The sequence below is a fragment of the Thunnus albacares genome, chromosome 15 (assembly GCF_914725855.1).
Source record: "Thunnus albacares chromosome 15, fThuAlb1.1, whole genome shotgun sequence".
NCBI lineage: Eukaryota > Metazoa > Chordata > Actinopteri > Scombriformes > Scombridae > Thunnus > Thunnus albacares.
In genome coordinates, this window is record NC_058120.1 from 6928092 (window position 1) to 6945089 (window position 16998).

General features: G+C 38.3%; 1 protein-coding gene across 2 annotated transcripts in view; it reads right to left on the reverse strand.

Annotated features, from left to right (window-relative positions):
- The window catches only part of sobpa (sine oculis binding protein homolog (Drosophila) a), a 46044-nt gene that overhangs the window by 9578 nt on the left and 19468 nt on the right, over positions 1-16998 (reverse strand). The window contains exon 5 of one of the 2 annotated variants that reach the window (XM_044375591.1): positions 3930-4025. The exons of the other annotated variant lie outside the window; for it this stretch is intronic. Coding sequence (XP_044231526.1) covers positions 3930-4025 — 96 coding nt within the window. The remainder of the gene's footprint in view (positions 1-3929; positions 4026-16998) is intronic. 2 annotated transcript variants of the gene reach the window in all.

Here is a 16998-nt window from a genome sequence, read left to right on the forward strand (position 1 = left end):
GTAAAACATCAGGCTTTTTGCATAGATTATGTGTTTCACATCAGGCTGTCCTGTACAAGGTGGATGGATGAAGAAATTAAAATACATAGTTCTGCATTTAATACATTCAGAGTCACTCAGGAGGGATAACTTGCACGAATGTAATTCAGGAGGAATTTATGAAACTAAAATTTGAAAAAAGCTTGTGACAAGCAGCTGGAGAACATAAGGAACTGCAGCAAAACCAGAATAAAGACTATCTGGTTGGGACCAGACTACAGACCGCTGCTGAAACACCACAGTGGTGGCACTCACATGTCAGTCCTTTGAATTCTGCATGTTTTAACTGCCCATTTAATCCTAGCTAATTCAATGAGCCATGACTGAGTAAAAGTCAAAAAGGTGCTCCCGCAAGTTGAGTTTGATAATGGTAGGCCCAGGATATTTTAAATAATAAATGTGCTGAAATTTTCCTCGACTCAGAAAGACAGATGGAGAGCACTTAACGACTTTCTGCACTGTGAGTGAAATTTCACTGCGCATTACGCTAATGGAGTTGTGCTTTCTGTCTCTCTCTCGCTCTCTCCACACTCCTGCACACAGATGTTTGCAGTTGAATGTAATTATGGTCATTCATTTCTACCGTGGCCAACGAACCAGCATTGGTGGTGTAGTTTAACCGTTTGCATTACAACAATTATCGTGCTTCTAAACAAGTGCAACCACCTCAACATTTTTTCTTCCTCCTCTCACCTTCTGACCCCTGAAACTTGTTAATTTAAACTAATGACACATTAAAACTACCTGTCGTCAGATCTTGGGATTCTTTAAATTAACAAGTTAGGTGAGGTGATTCTTGAAATAATGATCGGAGGCCAATCTCAAGGGTTAACGGATTGGATGAAGAGTATTCAATTAATGCAGTCACAGAGAAGAAAGAAGTTTCACATGACATATAGGTTGTGGACCAACAGGTTACAGAGGAGGATGAGGAGGTTTCAGGCAGTGAAGCAGAGGAAGAGGTTGCAGATGTTAAAAAGATTGCAGAGGATGTGGAGGATTTAGATAATGAAGAGGAAGAAGAGGAGGAGGTTGCAGAGGGTTAAGAGGCTGGAGAGTTTCAGACGGTGCAGAGATTGTAAGGTTTTATAAGAGGCTGCAATGCCTGAAGAGGTTTTATATGTAGGATGAAGAGGTTTTTGAGAATGAAGAGGTTTAAGCAGGAAAAGTGCATAAAGGGACAGGCTTGTATATCCCCCCGTAAAGGTCGATATGTGATTCTTTTGACACTTCTCAGATTGCTGGCATAATCACGTAGTGCAAAACACATGGATTAAAACCATGAAAATGAACCAGGTGCTTGAAGCGAGCCAGTCGCTTGGTTTTTGTTTAAGTCGTCTCATACTCCAAACAATCCGATGCAAAGTATCCATTCTTGACAGCTCAAGTCCATCAGTGATGTGAGGAAAGGCAAACAGTAACACTATGCTTGTTGCACTGTGGATTCAGTCCAAAAACTAGATTATTTAGCAAGAGACTGCCATCTTAAAGCACCTGGTCCATTGGAAAAAGAAAACAGAATAAAGCTTCCCCTAAAGTTTACACAAGAAAATTAAACTTTGGCAATGCTTAACACACCATCTGCAACATGTGGACTTATTACTATGATTAACCAAACTATCAGTTTACAGTGGCCTCATTTGTTGTGATGGTTATAATGACCTGGCTTACAAAAGGGGAAAACATATCGGGTTTATATCCTTTCCAGTGCTTTATATTGGCTAAACTGTATATCTGACTTCTTCATTAAAATCTGAATAGAGCCTGGAAAGTTTAAGCTGTAGATAAAAGCCACAGAAGACCAGCAGATCTGGGGCTAGCTTTTCACAGCCAGCCATCACCATCAGTCATTATATATGTGACATGCAAAGGTGAACCTCAATTGCACTATATTTCACAGCACACACTCACGCGGGCACAGTGAGTAAAATAACTCCAGCTGTAAGAATGATGAGACAGACCTGGAGGATTGTGTTTGAATGTCACTGCAGCAGACTGGACCTCTTGGAGGCAAAAATATCTCTCTTGGCACGTGGCTGTCAGGTACATGTTTGCCTTTCTACATGGCACATCTTTGCTCATACTAATAGTTCAACATTGAGGGAAATACTCTTGCTTAAAAGTTAGATGAGAAGCTTGATACTACTCTCATATCTGTATGGAATTATGATGCTATACAGCAAGCAGCCAGTTAGCTTTGCTTAGCTTAAAGACTGGAAACAGGTAACTAAACAAATAATCCAAACAAAATCCGTGTACCAGCACCTCTGGCTCACTAAATAACTACAAAACTACTACAAAAGGCAAAGTTTAAATGAAAACGTTGTGGTTTTAGGGGGTGGTTATGTGACTATTTCCTGGAGTCTCCACTGGTTGGTACAGATTAAACAAAAATGATATTAGTGTTATTTAGTGAGCTTTAAAGGTGCTTGTGCGCAGATTTTGTTATGTTTGAACAGAGCCAGGCTAACTGTTTCCCCCTCTATTCAGTGTTTATACTATGATAAGCTAACTAGTTGCTGGCTTTAGCGTCATATTGTGAGTACAGATATTATCTTCTTATCAAACTCTTGGCAAGAAAGCACATAACTTATGCATATTTCCCAAAATGTTGATCTATGAATTGAATTGAAAATTTTGGTCTGTTACAACTTGGGTCTTATTTTTGTAGTTTTGGTCATCATTTCTATTGGCTGATCTGGGATCTGGGAACACTGTGGGAATGGCTAAAAAGAAGTTGGCCAGCAAGAAACACAAGTGGTCAGATGTTTAGACAGGTCTTCAAACAAGCCAATAGTTAAACCAGATTATCTAAACCAAAATGTCAGTAATAATCCCTCAATACACAGGAAAACTGTGTAAGTGCACAGTTAAGTGTAGTAGGTCAAAGTTTAACCAGGAAGTTTGTCTATATTTGATAGAAGTTTACAACAGAAAGTTTGGATAGAAAATCTACAGCTCGTCTTTGTTTTCTTTTCTAAATAAGCTTGGCTATTCCTGAGGTTTGTTAAGAACCTGTCTCACTGTCTTACTCCTTTATTACCTTTTCAGCAATGTTGCCATATTTCCAGATCTTTCACAGCAGCCATTTTGACAACAAAGCAGGAAAAGCACAGGTGTAATTAATAACATTAATGATGCCTGCATTCCATTTAGTTTTCCAAATTTATGACTCTGGTATAGTGCATGACGGTTCCCCAGTATGACTTCCTTGGACACTTGAATGGAGCTGAGCTATTAATGTTATCCGTTGTACCTGTGCTTTTCCTGCTATGACAAGTCAAAATGTCTGCTGTAAAAAAGGTCTATATGATGATATATTCCATTAGGATCTTTTTTTGTAATGAAGGGTTCACTACTAACAGTTTTCTTCCACTAAACTTTGAATGATCTACATAAGATATCTACCACAGTGCTCAATAAATATTAAAAATAAATAAATCCGCACAATTCCCATGAATGCGTTATCACAGGAATAATATTACACCCACTTTAATTCTGGATTAATTTACATGTCCTTATTCCTACAGATTTCAAACCCAAGTCATTGAATATGATGTATAATGGAAATGAGTAAAGCAAATGATTATGCATGAAAAAAGTTATGAAAACCTCAAACTTAAAATGTATGCAAATGTTATGCAAAACAGGCTCAAAACAAGTGGGTGCCTCTTGCGTATTACTGTCTCTGTAATTTTTTCGGCTAACTTGTGTTTTATGAGATCTACTTTTACAGAAATGCCCAAATATGAACCTACCAGTCCTGTGACATGTCAGGAAGAAATGACTAGAAGAGTATACACTTTTAACAAAGAACAACATGAAAACATATTTGTGCAGTAGCCATCAAGCTTAAACTCTATCTGGTGTTAAATGGTTATGATCCTTACAAGCACATCGCTGTTTGTCTTGAAGACAAGCCTGGGCGTGTCCTGAGTAAAGCTGTGCTGGGGTAATTTCCCACCGAGGCCATCGTCGTCTCTCGCCTGGGGGGGGAGAAATAATGGCTTCTTTTTACGGATGGACAAAATAAACAGGTGAACAGAGGCAACAAGGAAACTCAGAAATGGAAAACAACACTGAGAAAGATTAACAGAAATGGTGACTGTAAAATGGGTGAACAGTCATTGGTTTGTGGACAAACCAATCCACATGATTCACTGAAACAAAACTGTGTGTCTTTGTATGCATGCATGTGGATAGGTGAGGAGTCTGCAAGACATTCAAAGTGCTGCCTAGTACCTACCTAGTACCATGCTCACCCTTTTACAAAAGAGATGGCATTCACCCCAGTACATCTGGTGTGTGTGCCCTAGCAACCAGTATATCCCATATAGTTCAAATCACACCAAGCAGTTGACAGTGTGATTCGCAGACATTTTCATGGTCCAATCCTGGTCTATACGTCAACTTCCCCCCTAAATCACACTCTTGTGATAATAGGCAATACTCTAATTCTCATCCTTACTGTCACATAAATTTGGATGATGCACACATTTCCAAGTGTCAAGCTAGACCAATCCACTACAGGAAGCTTCCATCTACCCTGTCACAATTAGGCAAATATAGAAGCTTAAAAATATGCCATTTTAATGTTCGTAGCCTCACTCCTAAACTAGATGAAATTAAGCTGAGACTCAAAAGCACATATAATGGCAATTTCTGAATTGTGGTTAACCTCCAGTATCTCAGATAGTTTTCTTTATATTGAGAATTATTACCTCTATCGTAAAGATCGCATGGATAAGCCTGATGGTGGAGTTGTCATCTATGTTTCCCAAAAATACAACCCCAGACTTTGTGTAAGTGAAACCTTGTCTGAGTCCCTCTTACTAGTCGTAAACTTTACAAATCAATATGTAATCACAGTTATTGTCACCTACAAACCTCCACATGTAAATTTAGCCCTCTATTTGTTACTACTCAGTGATGTTATTAAGTCTGTACAAACTAAGGAATTTATTATATTGGGTGACTTGAATTGTGATTGGTCCTCCAAACCTTTAAAAGTCTGTGCCACAAAGCTGGGTATTTATCAATTAATAACAGACCCAAATAAAATGGGGAATAATAATAATTATTTAATATAAAATCAATCTTATATTCATGAATCCACCTATAAAATATGGATTGTCTGGTGTCATCCATACAGCATTATCTGAATCATCTTGTATTTGGTATCAGGAAAACAATAAAGACCCCTAAAAGGCACAACTTACACAAAAAAGGCTAATTTAATTGGAACAATGAATTATCACTAGGTAACCCAGAGTGTATATTTGGTAACGTCAATCATAAAATTGAGTCAATATGCAACAGCTATATTAAGGAGCACAGATTTCAATCTCGTCAGTCCATGTTGCCATGGATAGCTAAACACTGACTTCATTTAATTGCTAAAACTGAAAGCACTCTCAGTTAAAAAATATCAGCCCTTAAGATCCACAGAAAATAGAGAGAACTTTAAGCGCATCAGAAATAAATCAGAAATAAATGTGTGGTTCAACTGTGAGAGGCAGAAGTATCATATTATCATAACCAAATATTTCAATCTCCTTCAAACCCAAGAGCTTTATGGCAAGTGTTATGAACAATTACTGGAGAAAAACCACATAAGAGAAACTCCAGTATCCAAATTTGTCACAATGGTGTTTTGGTAAGTGAAGCTGAGAAAGTGGTACTTATTTTCAATGATTACTTTATTTCTTCAGTTAAAGATTTAGCTAATACCTTTAATACTAATCCTAATTTTTCCTGTACCCATATTTCAACTGTTTTCTTTCACTGAGGTTTTGCTAAACAAGGTAATAACTATTTTGAATTCACTTAGTAATTCTCATTCTACAGATATTTATGAAGTTGACATGCAGTTTATCAAGACAAATGCAGATAGTTTTATTCCCCTTTTTCTTTCTCTTCATCCTATCAATCTCTGCATCAGTTTTTCCATCTTATTGGAAATTTTCTCAAATAGTTCCAGTTTTAAAATCTGATGATCCAACCATAGTTTCAAATTACAGACCAATCTCAATTTTACCAGTTATGTCAAATATACTCAAAAAACCCTCATAAATCAAGTGATAGAATATCTTTTTTTATTTTCTCAGTGAGTCTCAGTATGGTTTCTGTTCTAACCGATCAACTACATCAGCTTTATTATTTTTTATTGAGCAGTTCCGCACATCCCTTAACCAAAGTGATGTCACTGAAGCAATATTTATTGACCTAAGTGAGGCATTCAACACTGTAAATCATCAATATTACTAAGTAAACTAGGCTCTTTTCAATTTTCTCCTTCTGTTTTGAAATTGTTCTCTTCCTATTTATCAAACAGACCTCAGGTTTTTAAAATTGGTCCCGTAACTTCTTCCCCCTCTACTTGTGATATTGGGGTACCTCAGGGTAGTATTCTTGGTCCATTACTCTTTCTCCTGTACATTGATGACTTGTAATTTTCTTTTTCTGACCCAAACACTGATGTGATAAACACTAAACTCTCTTCTGATTTTAATTCTTTGTATAACTGGTTCCAGGAACACCACTTGACTATTAATGCAAAAACAAAAACAAAACTGAATGTATGTATTTCCATTCCCATTGGAAACCTTTGTCTATCTCTCATCCCATAGTTCTGGCCAACCAGAGTATTTCTATATTGAAGAATTATAAATACCTTGATGTTTATAAATACCTTGACATTTGAAGAGCATATCCAGAGACTAATAAAAGAATTGAAAAAGAAACTGAAAAAGATCTTTACAGTCATATCTTACACTTAGTTTCTAATACATATCTTCATGTCATCATACTTTCAAAAATGTCCTACTACCTCAGAACTTATTGAACCAATAGCCAGACTCTACAATAGAGCTTATAAAATTCATCTTAAACTTTCTTCTTGGACACATCACTGTGTAGTACTTTCACAATCTAAATTGTTAAATTTTTATAATTTAACGACAGAAGAAGAGGACGGGGGGAAGGCCAGATGTACAGGGCGGAATACATCTCTTATAATTGTCAGGAACATGGCAGGCAAAGAACTGTTTTTGTCCAGTGTCAATGTTCTTGTAATGTCTTTAATATTCAACAAGTTTGTAAGACAATTCCCCCACAAAAGCATTGGCAAGGCAACCATAAACAAGTCGCGGATTCAAATATGTCCTCTGTGGAGTCTTGTGATTGTTTTGCTTGCTTCGCGTGAAAGCATCTTTTGTCAGACGGACGTAACCCTTTACATGCTTGTCCCTGCAATGTTACTGCTTTCATTCACACAGCCGTACCAGCATTTTCCCTGAAATGTTACTAGGTCTTGAGGTGGGAAAATTCCTGAACATTTTAGGGACTGCATGTGTGAAAGGGGCTTTATTTTTCTCAGTAAACTCAATGGGAAGTTCAGGCTAAATATGCCATATTTACCGCAAAGGCCCTGCACACCCACACTTGTACTGTTTCCATCTAACATTTAACTGAAATTTCAGAAATTTGGTTAAAAAAATGCATATCAGTGTGTGTTTCCACTATGTTGGGCTCATCAAAATAAACAGTTGGTGGTGCTAGTTCTCCCGTGTGGTGCCATTAAACCATTGCAGAAGAAGAAAGCACAACGAGATGACAAACGAGCGCCAGTCAAACCTCAAATGTTGGATAAACAGATCATTTATTGACATTATCTGGTTTTACTTTAAGAAAATGACTGACTATGATGACTGTGAGATTATTGGCTAGGAGATAAATTAAGTAACTATAATATTAACAACATGAAATAGCTGTCAATATAACAAAAGCACTATTTAGCGGGTTTGAGAAGTCATTGCACTCAGTGGCCCAAGCCAAAAATTTGTTGCATATTGGTGTACAATATTTGACTGAATTTTAAAGTTACTAAAAGGAACTTTCATTTTGTGTTGATTTTAGTGGCCCCTGTGGACGAAACCGGCAGTGTTTCCCAGAATGAAGACTGCATTTCCCATGAGTACAACCGCCTCGTGTTGTAAAATCTCGGCTAACCGTGTATTTGTTTTGGAAGTGAATGAAAGAAAGACGCTACTTATTTTTAATTCTATTTTTCTTTTTTAAACACAACTGTTTGTAGGATATATGGCGATGAGGTAACGTATCTATTTATGGCTATGTTAGATTAATAATTGCAATATGATGATGGGGAAACAAAGTAAACTTTGTTTTAGTATTATTCATACACCTAGATTACATGTGAGGCTGCATTCACACCAAATCTGGCAATGCGCTAGCTTCCTGCAGGGCTGTGCAGAGGTGTGGGCGTGTTTATTTGTGCTATAGAATGTAACTGCTGTGAAACAATCAGAAAATAAAGTTTTATTTCTCAGATTCACTGCTTTGTTCTTGCTACACCGCCACTTGCTCTTCATTCACTCTTAAGCTCACTTGACCATCACTGCACTGTCTCTCTCTTTCCTACTCGCTCTCTCTCTCTCTCTCTCTCTCTCTTTTTCTCTTGTCTTTTTTAAAATGAGTTGGGAAGCCGACAACAAGTCTAACTTAACTTTTAACGTTATCAAACGAAGAGAATATCCTCCCCTCTTCCCAGTAACGTCTTTGTAATCCCTCATGCTACAATGTTACATGTAATGTAAACATAGGTTTTTCCGGCCCGCGTGCCTTAAATCGTTTCGTCTGATTTTGCAGGGAATCTGACCTGGTAGCAGGCATTCAGAATAACTTTATAGAAATAGCCAATCTTTTCACTGATGATCTTGTTTGCTTATGTAGGTCATACAGAGGCATCACAAGCATGATGAGACTGTTTCATAACCAGTTAAAAGTTCCTTGTAGTAACTTTAACATGCAATGCATTATTCTACAAATTGATTATTACAATGGGTACAGTAAAATACTTGCTTCTGAGGTCCCATTCTGATTCTAATATTACAATACAAAACTCCTTTAAACATTTATACCTGCTGAAAAAGGAGCCACCTTCTCATGCACTTTGTGAGCCATTCATTATGCGCATTGTGAAAACGAAGGCAGTCAACACTGATATGCCAGGTGTGAGCAATTTTGTTACAAAGAAGTTATTGAAGAAGCTTTGCCTGGCACAATGCCAAATTGCTCCATTGTGTTTTGTTAAATGAAATGCACTTTCATATAATATAGACCTCAGTGTGATATAATTAGTTCATATTTTACAGCCATGGGACACTAAACCACCGTTATCAGAACTGGAGATTCAACCTCAATTCTACGTGTTCATCACACCGTTTGCAGCCCCCAAGCTGACATTTCAAACTGTGCCTATGCCATTGACAGGTGAACCACTGGCCTGAGCAGCTCTCTTTCATATCGTGTTCCCTTTAAATTGCTCGCTGCAACCTTTGATTTGTCATGGGTAATTTGGCCTCCAGCTCTGTTCATCTCACGATGATACCAAAGGGCAATTCTGGCATATATTTTACATTTTTTGTCCAAAGACTGATTGAGTTTGCCTCTGCTTCCATCTGCTTCCCTCACTTCCATGTAGGGTTTCCCATTCCAAGCATGACATAAATCAAATACTGCTGTCTTGTGTCTTGTGAAGCAGACTGTTATTTGTACCGGAACGGAAACAGTGCATGAATCTGACAGAAAACATTGTTCAGCGCTAACATTTTTACTCTGTAACAGGGGAGATTTTTAACTTTGCCGCAAAAGGTTGGAGAAAACAAAACCCAAGATTATCGGGTCATGGTTATTTAGAAGCTGTCAGTGCACTAAATGAACAGTAGGTGTAGGCTGACCCATTTCAGCTATTTTCTTTCCCTCTCACACACACACACACACACACACACACACACACACACACACACATATACACACATATGCACCATGTCTCCTCATCACACGGACACACTCCAAGACAGGTAAACTCACACACACACACACACACACACAAACATGGGCAGGCATTTGAGGACACTCAGACACACACACTCACACATACAAAGATGCACCATTGTGCTATTATTCTGTCTCCAGTTTGTGCTCTGACCCTCTGGCCCTGCGCCAGTTCATTTCCATATTGTACTAATGAGGTGTTGGCACTGTGAACGAGGCGTGAGGCACACACAGGGAGCCACACACAGATAAAGGGAATGGAATTAAGATAGATAGATACATAGACAGATAGACAGATAGACAGATAGATAGATAGATAGATAGATAGATAGATAGATAGATAGATAGATAGATTTTCATTTTCTGAAAAAAGGAAACACTATTCCCTTTTTCAGATATCAGATATATTAAAAATTTGTGAGTGTTATAGTTAAATTCAGTCACCACTTTGCCTTAGCACCTTGGGGAAATGCAGCTTCAATGCCAGTTGTGTCTTTTTTGTTTTAAGTTGTTTTTTTTCCCCTTATCGCTGTTCCATCATGCCAGCAAACTGCAGCTGCCACCCAGCTGAAGTTCCTTATAAGAAGGACAGAGCAGGACACCGGCCGCCTAGCTCCCCTCTGGCGACTCCACTGTCCTGAGGGGACATCACACCAGCTGCCACTGTGCTAGCTTCCATCTGGGCACGGATACATGTCCAGGTGTGTGTGCCCATCACCTGCCAAAAGAGCCACATTTCCCACAGAAAGACGCTCACAGGCAGGCTTTCCAAAATCCAAAGACAAACACAGCCGAGCGCAGTGGAGCTCATCTCAAATCCTGAAATGAAGGTGCAGTCCTGGCACTACTCACATGACAGGCGAGAAAACACACTCCTCCAAAAAAAGACAAGTTTGTCTCTTCTACTTTTCATGTTTTGGAATGGCAGCGCAACACCAGCTCACTTCTGCTTGCAGTGCATCTTGTGGAAATATTTCTATACAGGCATTTTTAAGATAACTTAGATTACCTTAAGAGTGTGCACCAACAAAAACTGGGGTTTTTTACAGGCTGTCTGGTGAGGGTAGTGGGCACTATAATTTTATATGTTTTTTTTTTCAGTAAAAACTGGCAAATCAGAAAAGAGTATCCAGTGCAGTTCTTAAAATGTTTAATGCTTCTGGTTTGGAGCATTTTTATGTTTTCTTTCCTGCAAACAAATAGGTCTACGTAGAACTATTTGAGCATACTGCGGTGGCAAACCGCAATATAAATTCTGTTTTAATTGCAGCAAGAATGGTGCAGGTCAATTTCCTTCTACTAAATTCCTTTTTTAAAGAGAGCAGTAAATGCTTCTCTCAATATAAGTGCCTCTAAAAAAAACATCTTCTTTGCATACTGATTGTGAATTGTAAATTGGCAAATTGTTCTTGGAACTTCACAAGGTTGCAAAGAGCATTTCCTTGCTTAAGGTCATCATCACAATACACCTGTGATGTGCAATATGATGTGCGCCTGCAAATAATTTAATACATTTTGTACGGCGCTTTCTGTGTGAGTCTAATTTATCACACTTACGAGTTGAGAAAATGACACAAAGGCATGTAAGTTCATGTGCATGGCTCCACTTTTACAATCTCAACGCCTAGTTAGTGTGACTTACTTTTGTCTTTATTTGAGCTGAATGGCTGGCAGCTATGATATAATCACCTTCCTCTCTGTGCCCTGAAGCTGTGTCAGGCAGGCCTCAAGGCTTCCTAACCAGCAGTGAGCCCGAGATGCAATATGCAGACACATTACACACTTCATCACACACACAAAAGTTCCACAAGCAGCTACATTCATACACATAAGCACAGTTACGCACACACACAGACGCACTCAGACACCCACTTCTCTCTTATTCATTTATTGCGCGCATGGCCTCCTTGGCTGCCGATGGAGATGCAAAGCAAATTGAGGAGTGTTAAGGAGCGGGAAGGCAACCACGGGGTTGTGTGTTAGGCAGCAGACGTGTGTGTGTGTATGTGTGTGTGTGTGTGTGTGTGCGTTTGAGGTGATGTGACATTTCTGGGCTGACACGAAGAGGCACTCTGCCCCCTCGCGCCTGGAGGGAGCTCCTGGGGAAGACACTGATGGAGGTCTGGGGTCTCCGGGGGAGAATTTCATGTTGGAACAAAAAGTCCCGTGCTGCAGCAGAAACAACCTGTAAAACACAAGCTGGAGTCTCCTCGCTACCTGCTTAATGCTTTTAATTGCTTTTATGTTGCAGAAGACATTGTTCATATGCATATAGTTGTGTTTATTTGTATGACGTATAAAGATATAAAAATAGAATAATAATGCATGTATATATTTAGTTTTTATCAATGCATGAACAAATATCATAAATCCCCTTACAGATGGCAAATAATAAGCCATAGTAAACTTTTTTTTTGATATAGTTTTTGACTTATTTCTCCTTCTAGCTGCTTTTCAACCGCAACATACCAATCTCAAACTCAACTCAAACCAAACTGCAAAGGAAAACAGATTGTAGGAGCTATTGCAACAGCAATGAGCGACATTTCATCACAGTTGATGTCGCAGCAATGCATTCATTACAGACTGCTGCATGCAGCATTTACACTGAAATCCAACCCTAACTGATATATGGATATGTTTCTTGTGTGGAATATAAGGCTGACTGAAAAAGCAAACCTGCACCTTTCTGCCACCATTCTTCACACTCACAGAGGGTAATTCATCACTACTAATTGCCTAACGTAATCTTGGCACTGTGTCCAATGAGCAAGCATGTTTATCGGTATATGTGTGGGTGTGAGACAGAAGAAGAAACCATACGACTGTTTGTTGAGAAGCTTCTGAAAGCAAAACTTCACCCGAAATTTAACTTATATTCCTTTAATCCCCAAAACTGTCCGAGATCACAGCGTTGGTACATGTAGATTCTCAGTTGACTTTCCCTTCAGTTGGTATCTTTCCACTAAAACTGGCTTTTTCAGCGCACACCATGCAAACCAGCAAAATACACACACAGGGGCGGTTATTTGCAGTGCATTACAAAACAAGAAAAAGAGCCAAGCTGTGTCTCTGAATCAATAGTGGACAGTCAAAAAGAGAATGAGAGTGAGCAGGCAGAGCGAGGTGACAGACAGAATAATTGAGTAGTGCGAGCGGCGGGGAAGCAGCTCCTTCCATACAAACTAATCCAGAAGCTTAAAGCATACAGTAAACAGGCACATAAGTGATTAGCCCGAGTTAAACTATCAATCATCTTTTGCCACACACAAACGCACACTACATAATGTAGAGGTATGCAGAGATGTGAGAAAGTAGCAGCCATAGTCACCCTAGGAGGGGATTGGGTTTCATGGATGAGGCTGCTGAAGATATTTCATGCAACATAATGCCAGAGCCGTTGCCTGCCCCCTACATCCCCCCTTCTTCCCCCACGTCTCCTCTCCCCTATCCAAAGCATACACAGACATGAGATACTTTTTTTTTTCAGCCGTGACAATATTTTTTTTCTGTTGGAAATAAAGAAAGCCTGCAGGCCGTGTTGTTGTGGCCAACCTTGTGGGTGCATGAGAAAAGAAACATGTGGGTATCGCTTACACAAATGGCCTGTACAAATGTGCGAGAGCCAGACAAAATATAGAATCTGAGCCGCTGTGGCAGAGCAGGCCTTTCCTGTGTTTGTGATGTCTGAACATGTGCATTCTGCTGATGGATGAGGGAAACGTTCAACATGACTGATTGGTTCCTAACAGGAATGTAAATGTAAATTACAGTATTTCTATAAAATGTCTGAGATGTCATCTAAATTGGTGCAAAACTGATGACATTGTTGACACCTGCTGGTGCATAGATCCAACAACAGTGATTTTTTAAATGCAGTTCCAATCTTAAAGCTGCCACATGTAACATTTTTGCTAAGAAAAAACTATACATTCTTGATGTTTATTTTTGACTTGTGTATTTATTTGGTCAAAACTGTAATTACCAAAAAGAAGAAATCAAAATGCAGACCAAACACTGAATGTGCAGGAGCTGCTAAGGACTCAGCAGGTGTTAAAACAACAGTAACGTGGTGGGTCTGTGCTAACGTTAGCAAGCTAGGCTAGCTGGCTTCCGCTTTCTGAGTGGAGCCTCCGAATAGAGGTTAGTTGGCCTGGCTTGCTAGCGTCCAATATCCAAGTGCAGCAGAATACAAACAGCACAATGAGTCCCCCCAAATGTTGAATGCTGCATAGGGGCAGACGTCTTAAATTGGTGACAGTATCAATGCTATGTGGGGGGAAAACACATACTGTATCAATGATGTGCTCTAGAGCAACATATCTTCTACCAACAAGAGAATAAGTGAATAAAGAAGAAAAGACATTATTAGGGTTTTTGAGAAATATGTCCTTAATTTACAGGAGGTTATCAGTATTCCTGACCATGATTTTATTTATGTACATTTGGAAATTTCAAAGTATCATATTTAATTTGAATATCATACATTGAATTTTTTTTTTTTTTACAAGCGAAGGGGACTTATTCTTTATTTTTACCTACCTGTGTAACTGAATAAAATGTGTTCCTTCAGCAACAACTACAAAGCCATGCTTTACAAAGGTTTTTACAGTGGCTAAGGCACTTTGTTTGTGGATCACTTAATTAAATATTATTGTATCCAGTAATTGAGAACCTCAATAAAGTGGTTTTGAAGTAGCAGGCTGATCAGTATCAGATGTTGAATTAATTAATCATACTGCAACTAAAAGGTAAAAATGTACTTTATTATTATTAAGGTATTTTGAAACTTAGTTTTAAAGTTAAGGTTATTTTGGAACACCAGCAAAAAGACAGGTTGACTGGCAAGCTATGCGTCAGAGCTCATAAGGTAAAAGATTTTCTCTAAGACTGATATGATCTCCCCTGTCACTTTAAAATTCAGACTTCTCAGCTTGCATGAAGAGCTGTCACTGCGATGAGAAGACATGCTTTGACATTTGTGTCAAAAGTCAGAGGCTGATTAATAGGGAGAGTGTAGAGACATGGGAAAGGTGTTGCTGTATCTTTCCTTTTTTACCACACCTGTTCGCACTTTAAAATCCATTGAAATAAACCATCACAATACATTCAATCTCTGCCATTGTCAGCTCAGGGTCAGAACATAATTAAGAGGTAATGAAGCTTTAAATAGATTTCCTATTTGAACTGAACAAACTGCAAATGTGCCTGATGTCTACAAGATCATTTTTATAATTGTAACATATAACTAAAAAATAATTAGGGTCTTCTAAGTAAAAGAAATAGAGTAAAATCTATATAGCAGGTCTTACTGTCTTGATTTTGAATGTCATAGCAGCCAACTTTGTAAAACTGACTTTTATTTCTGTTTAATTATACATTAGGCCAATCAGCTTTACATTTGATGTCATGTATACAGCCTCCTTGATTGATCTCTGATAGATATAGTGCTGCCTTGTCAACTTTGTTGCGTGTCAAATAGCATATACCTTTATGCTCTTTTTTATGACCTCCTCTGGAGCTCAGAGATCAAAATAAAACCAGTTCAAAAGCTGTGTTTTGATCTGATATGAAGCTCAGTAGCTTTTGCAACTGTCACATGTTCTCCCATGAGGTTTCAACATGTCAGAGATTCCTTGTCATCACCAAGACCAGATAGATCATTTGTCATCATTTCAACATTTAGTACAATGAAAACTACAAACTTACTATAAAAGTAAATGTGCTACAATGTTAAGGTAGAAAATGAAAAACAGATACTATGAGCAACAGTACAGTAGACACAAGGCTCTGCTTGATTCTCATGCTTTGGGAAAAAAGTGTCTGAAAACAAAAGAAATTGGATATCACTAACTGAAATGAACAGACATACTCTAAGTGCACCCCTATCTGGTTCCTGCTCCAGTGCAGTGCTCAAAAAGTGATTATGTTTGGATGAATAACTGACTTCAGGACAGACAAGCAGGAGAGTAAAACACAGCATACTCACAGCGTAACTCCTTATATATCCCAGCTTTGGTACAAGAGAGAAAGGAGATTGTTTAACTACAGTCATCGGGGGCAAAATGAGAACACAATAACAACTTTGATATTTGCTGTCTTGCCTCTTATGCATCATGATGACCAAGACATTTTTGAGTTGATCGCCTAGAGGTGTTTTTGTAGTAAAACCCATGATTTATTCTTAATGGTTTCTGTATTATGTATTATTCATTTCGTATTCAAGCCAAACCTGAAAAAGTAATAAGAGGGGTTTTAAGTTGACATTTATAAACAAGATATTTAGTTAAAAGGCCTTGTGTCATGAGTCAGAATTTAGGGTCATAATTGCTAACGTGACAACAGATAAAACTACTACTCACAATATAAAGACTATTAAAAAGTCATGAAAACTGTCTTTTTCAGAAGCAGAACATGACAACAAAAGTCACAGTTTATGGCGACCATATTGGTGGTTGCCCTGGTAATAGAAGGGATACAGTAATTGCATTTTTGAACTCAACGGAACTGAGTAGACATAGTTTATTTCTGTGCTTTTCCATACAAACGTGAACATTACTGAACTAAATGATTAATTTGTGTCTTAATAATGTTAGCTTTTAGCTGGAACGCCATAGTATCACGTTAGCTAACCAACAGTCTTACAAGTTTTGTTTGCCCATTGGTAAAGACATCAAGGAGAAGCTACGGTTTGCACTGTAAGTAGATAGTATGCTAGTAAGAAGCTAAAAGTCCTATGTTAACATTAGCCAGCTAAATTTTCCTACTGGCTAGTTGGCTAAAACCTTACTTCTTGAGCTACAGTTTTCTTGAGTATAGCAGTGCTAACTGTGTGAGCTAAATTTGGAAATCATGGAACCTTACTGGGCCTTTGACTTTTCAGCCTGATCTCACAATTTTTTTTAACATGATTATTAGCAAGTAGGACGAATATTTCCCCTTTACCAAAAGATAACAATAAATGAAAAAAGATGACAATAAACAGGATGGTAGAAGGGCTACATACTGTACATTTGCCATCAAATTTAAAGACCTGGGTTCAGTCCCAACTCATGCAAAGCAATCGTTGTTACATTCTCATGTTTAGTACAAGCGTTTATCATT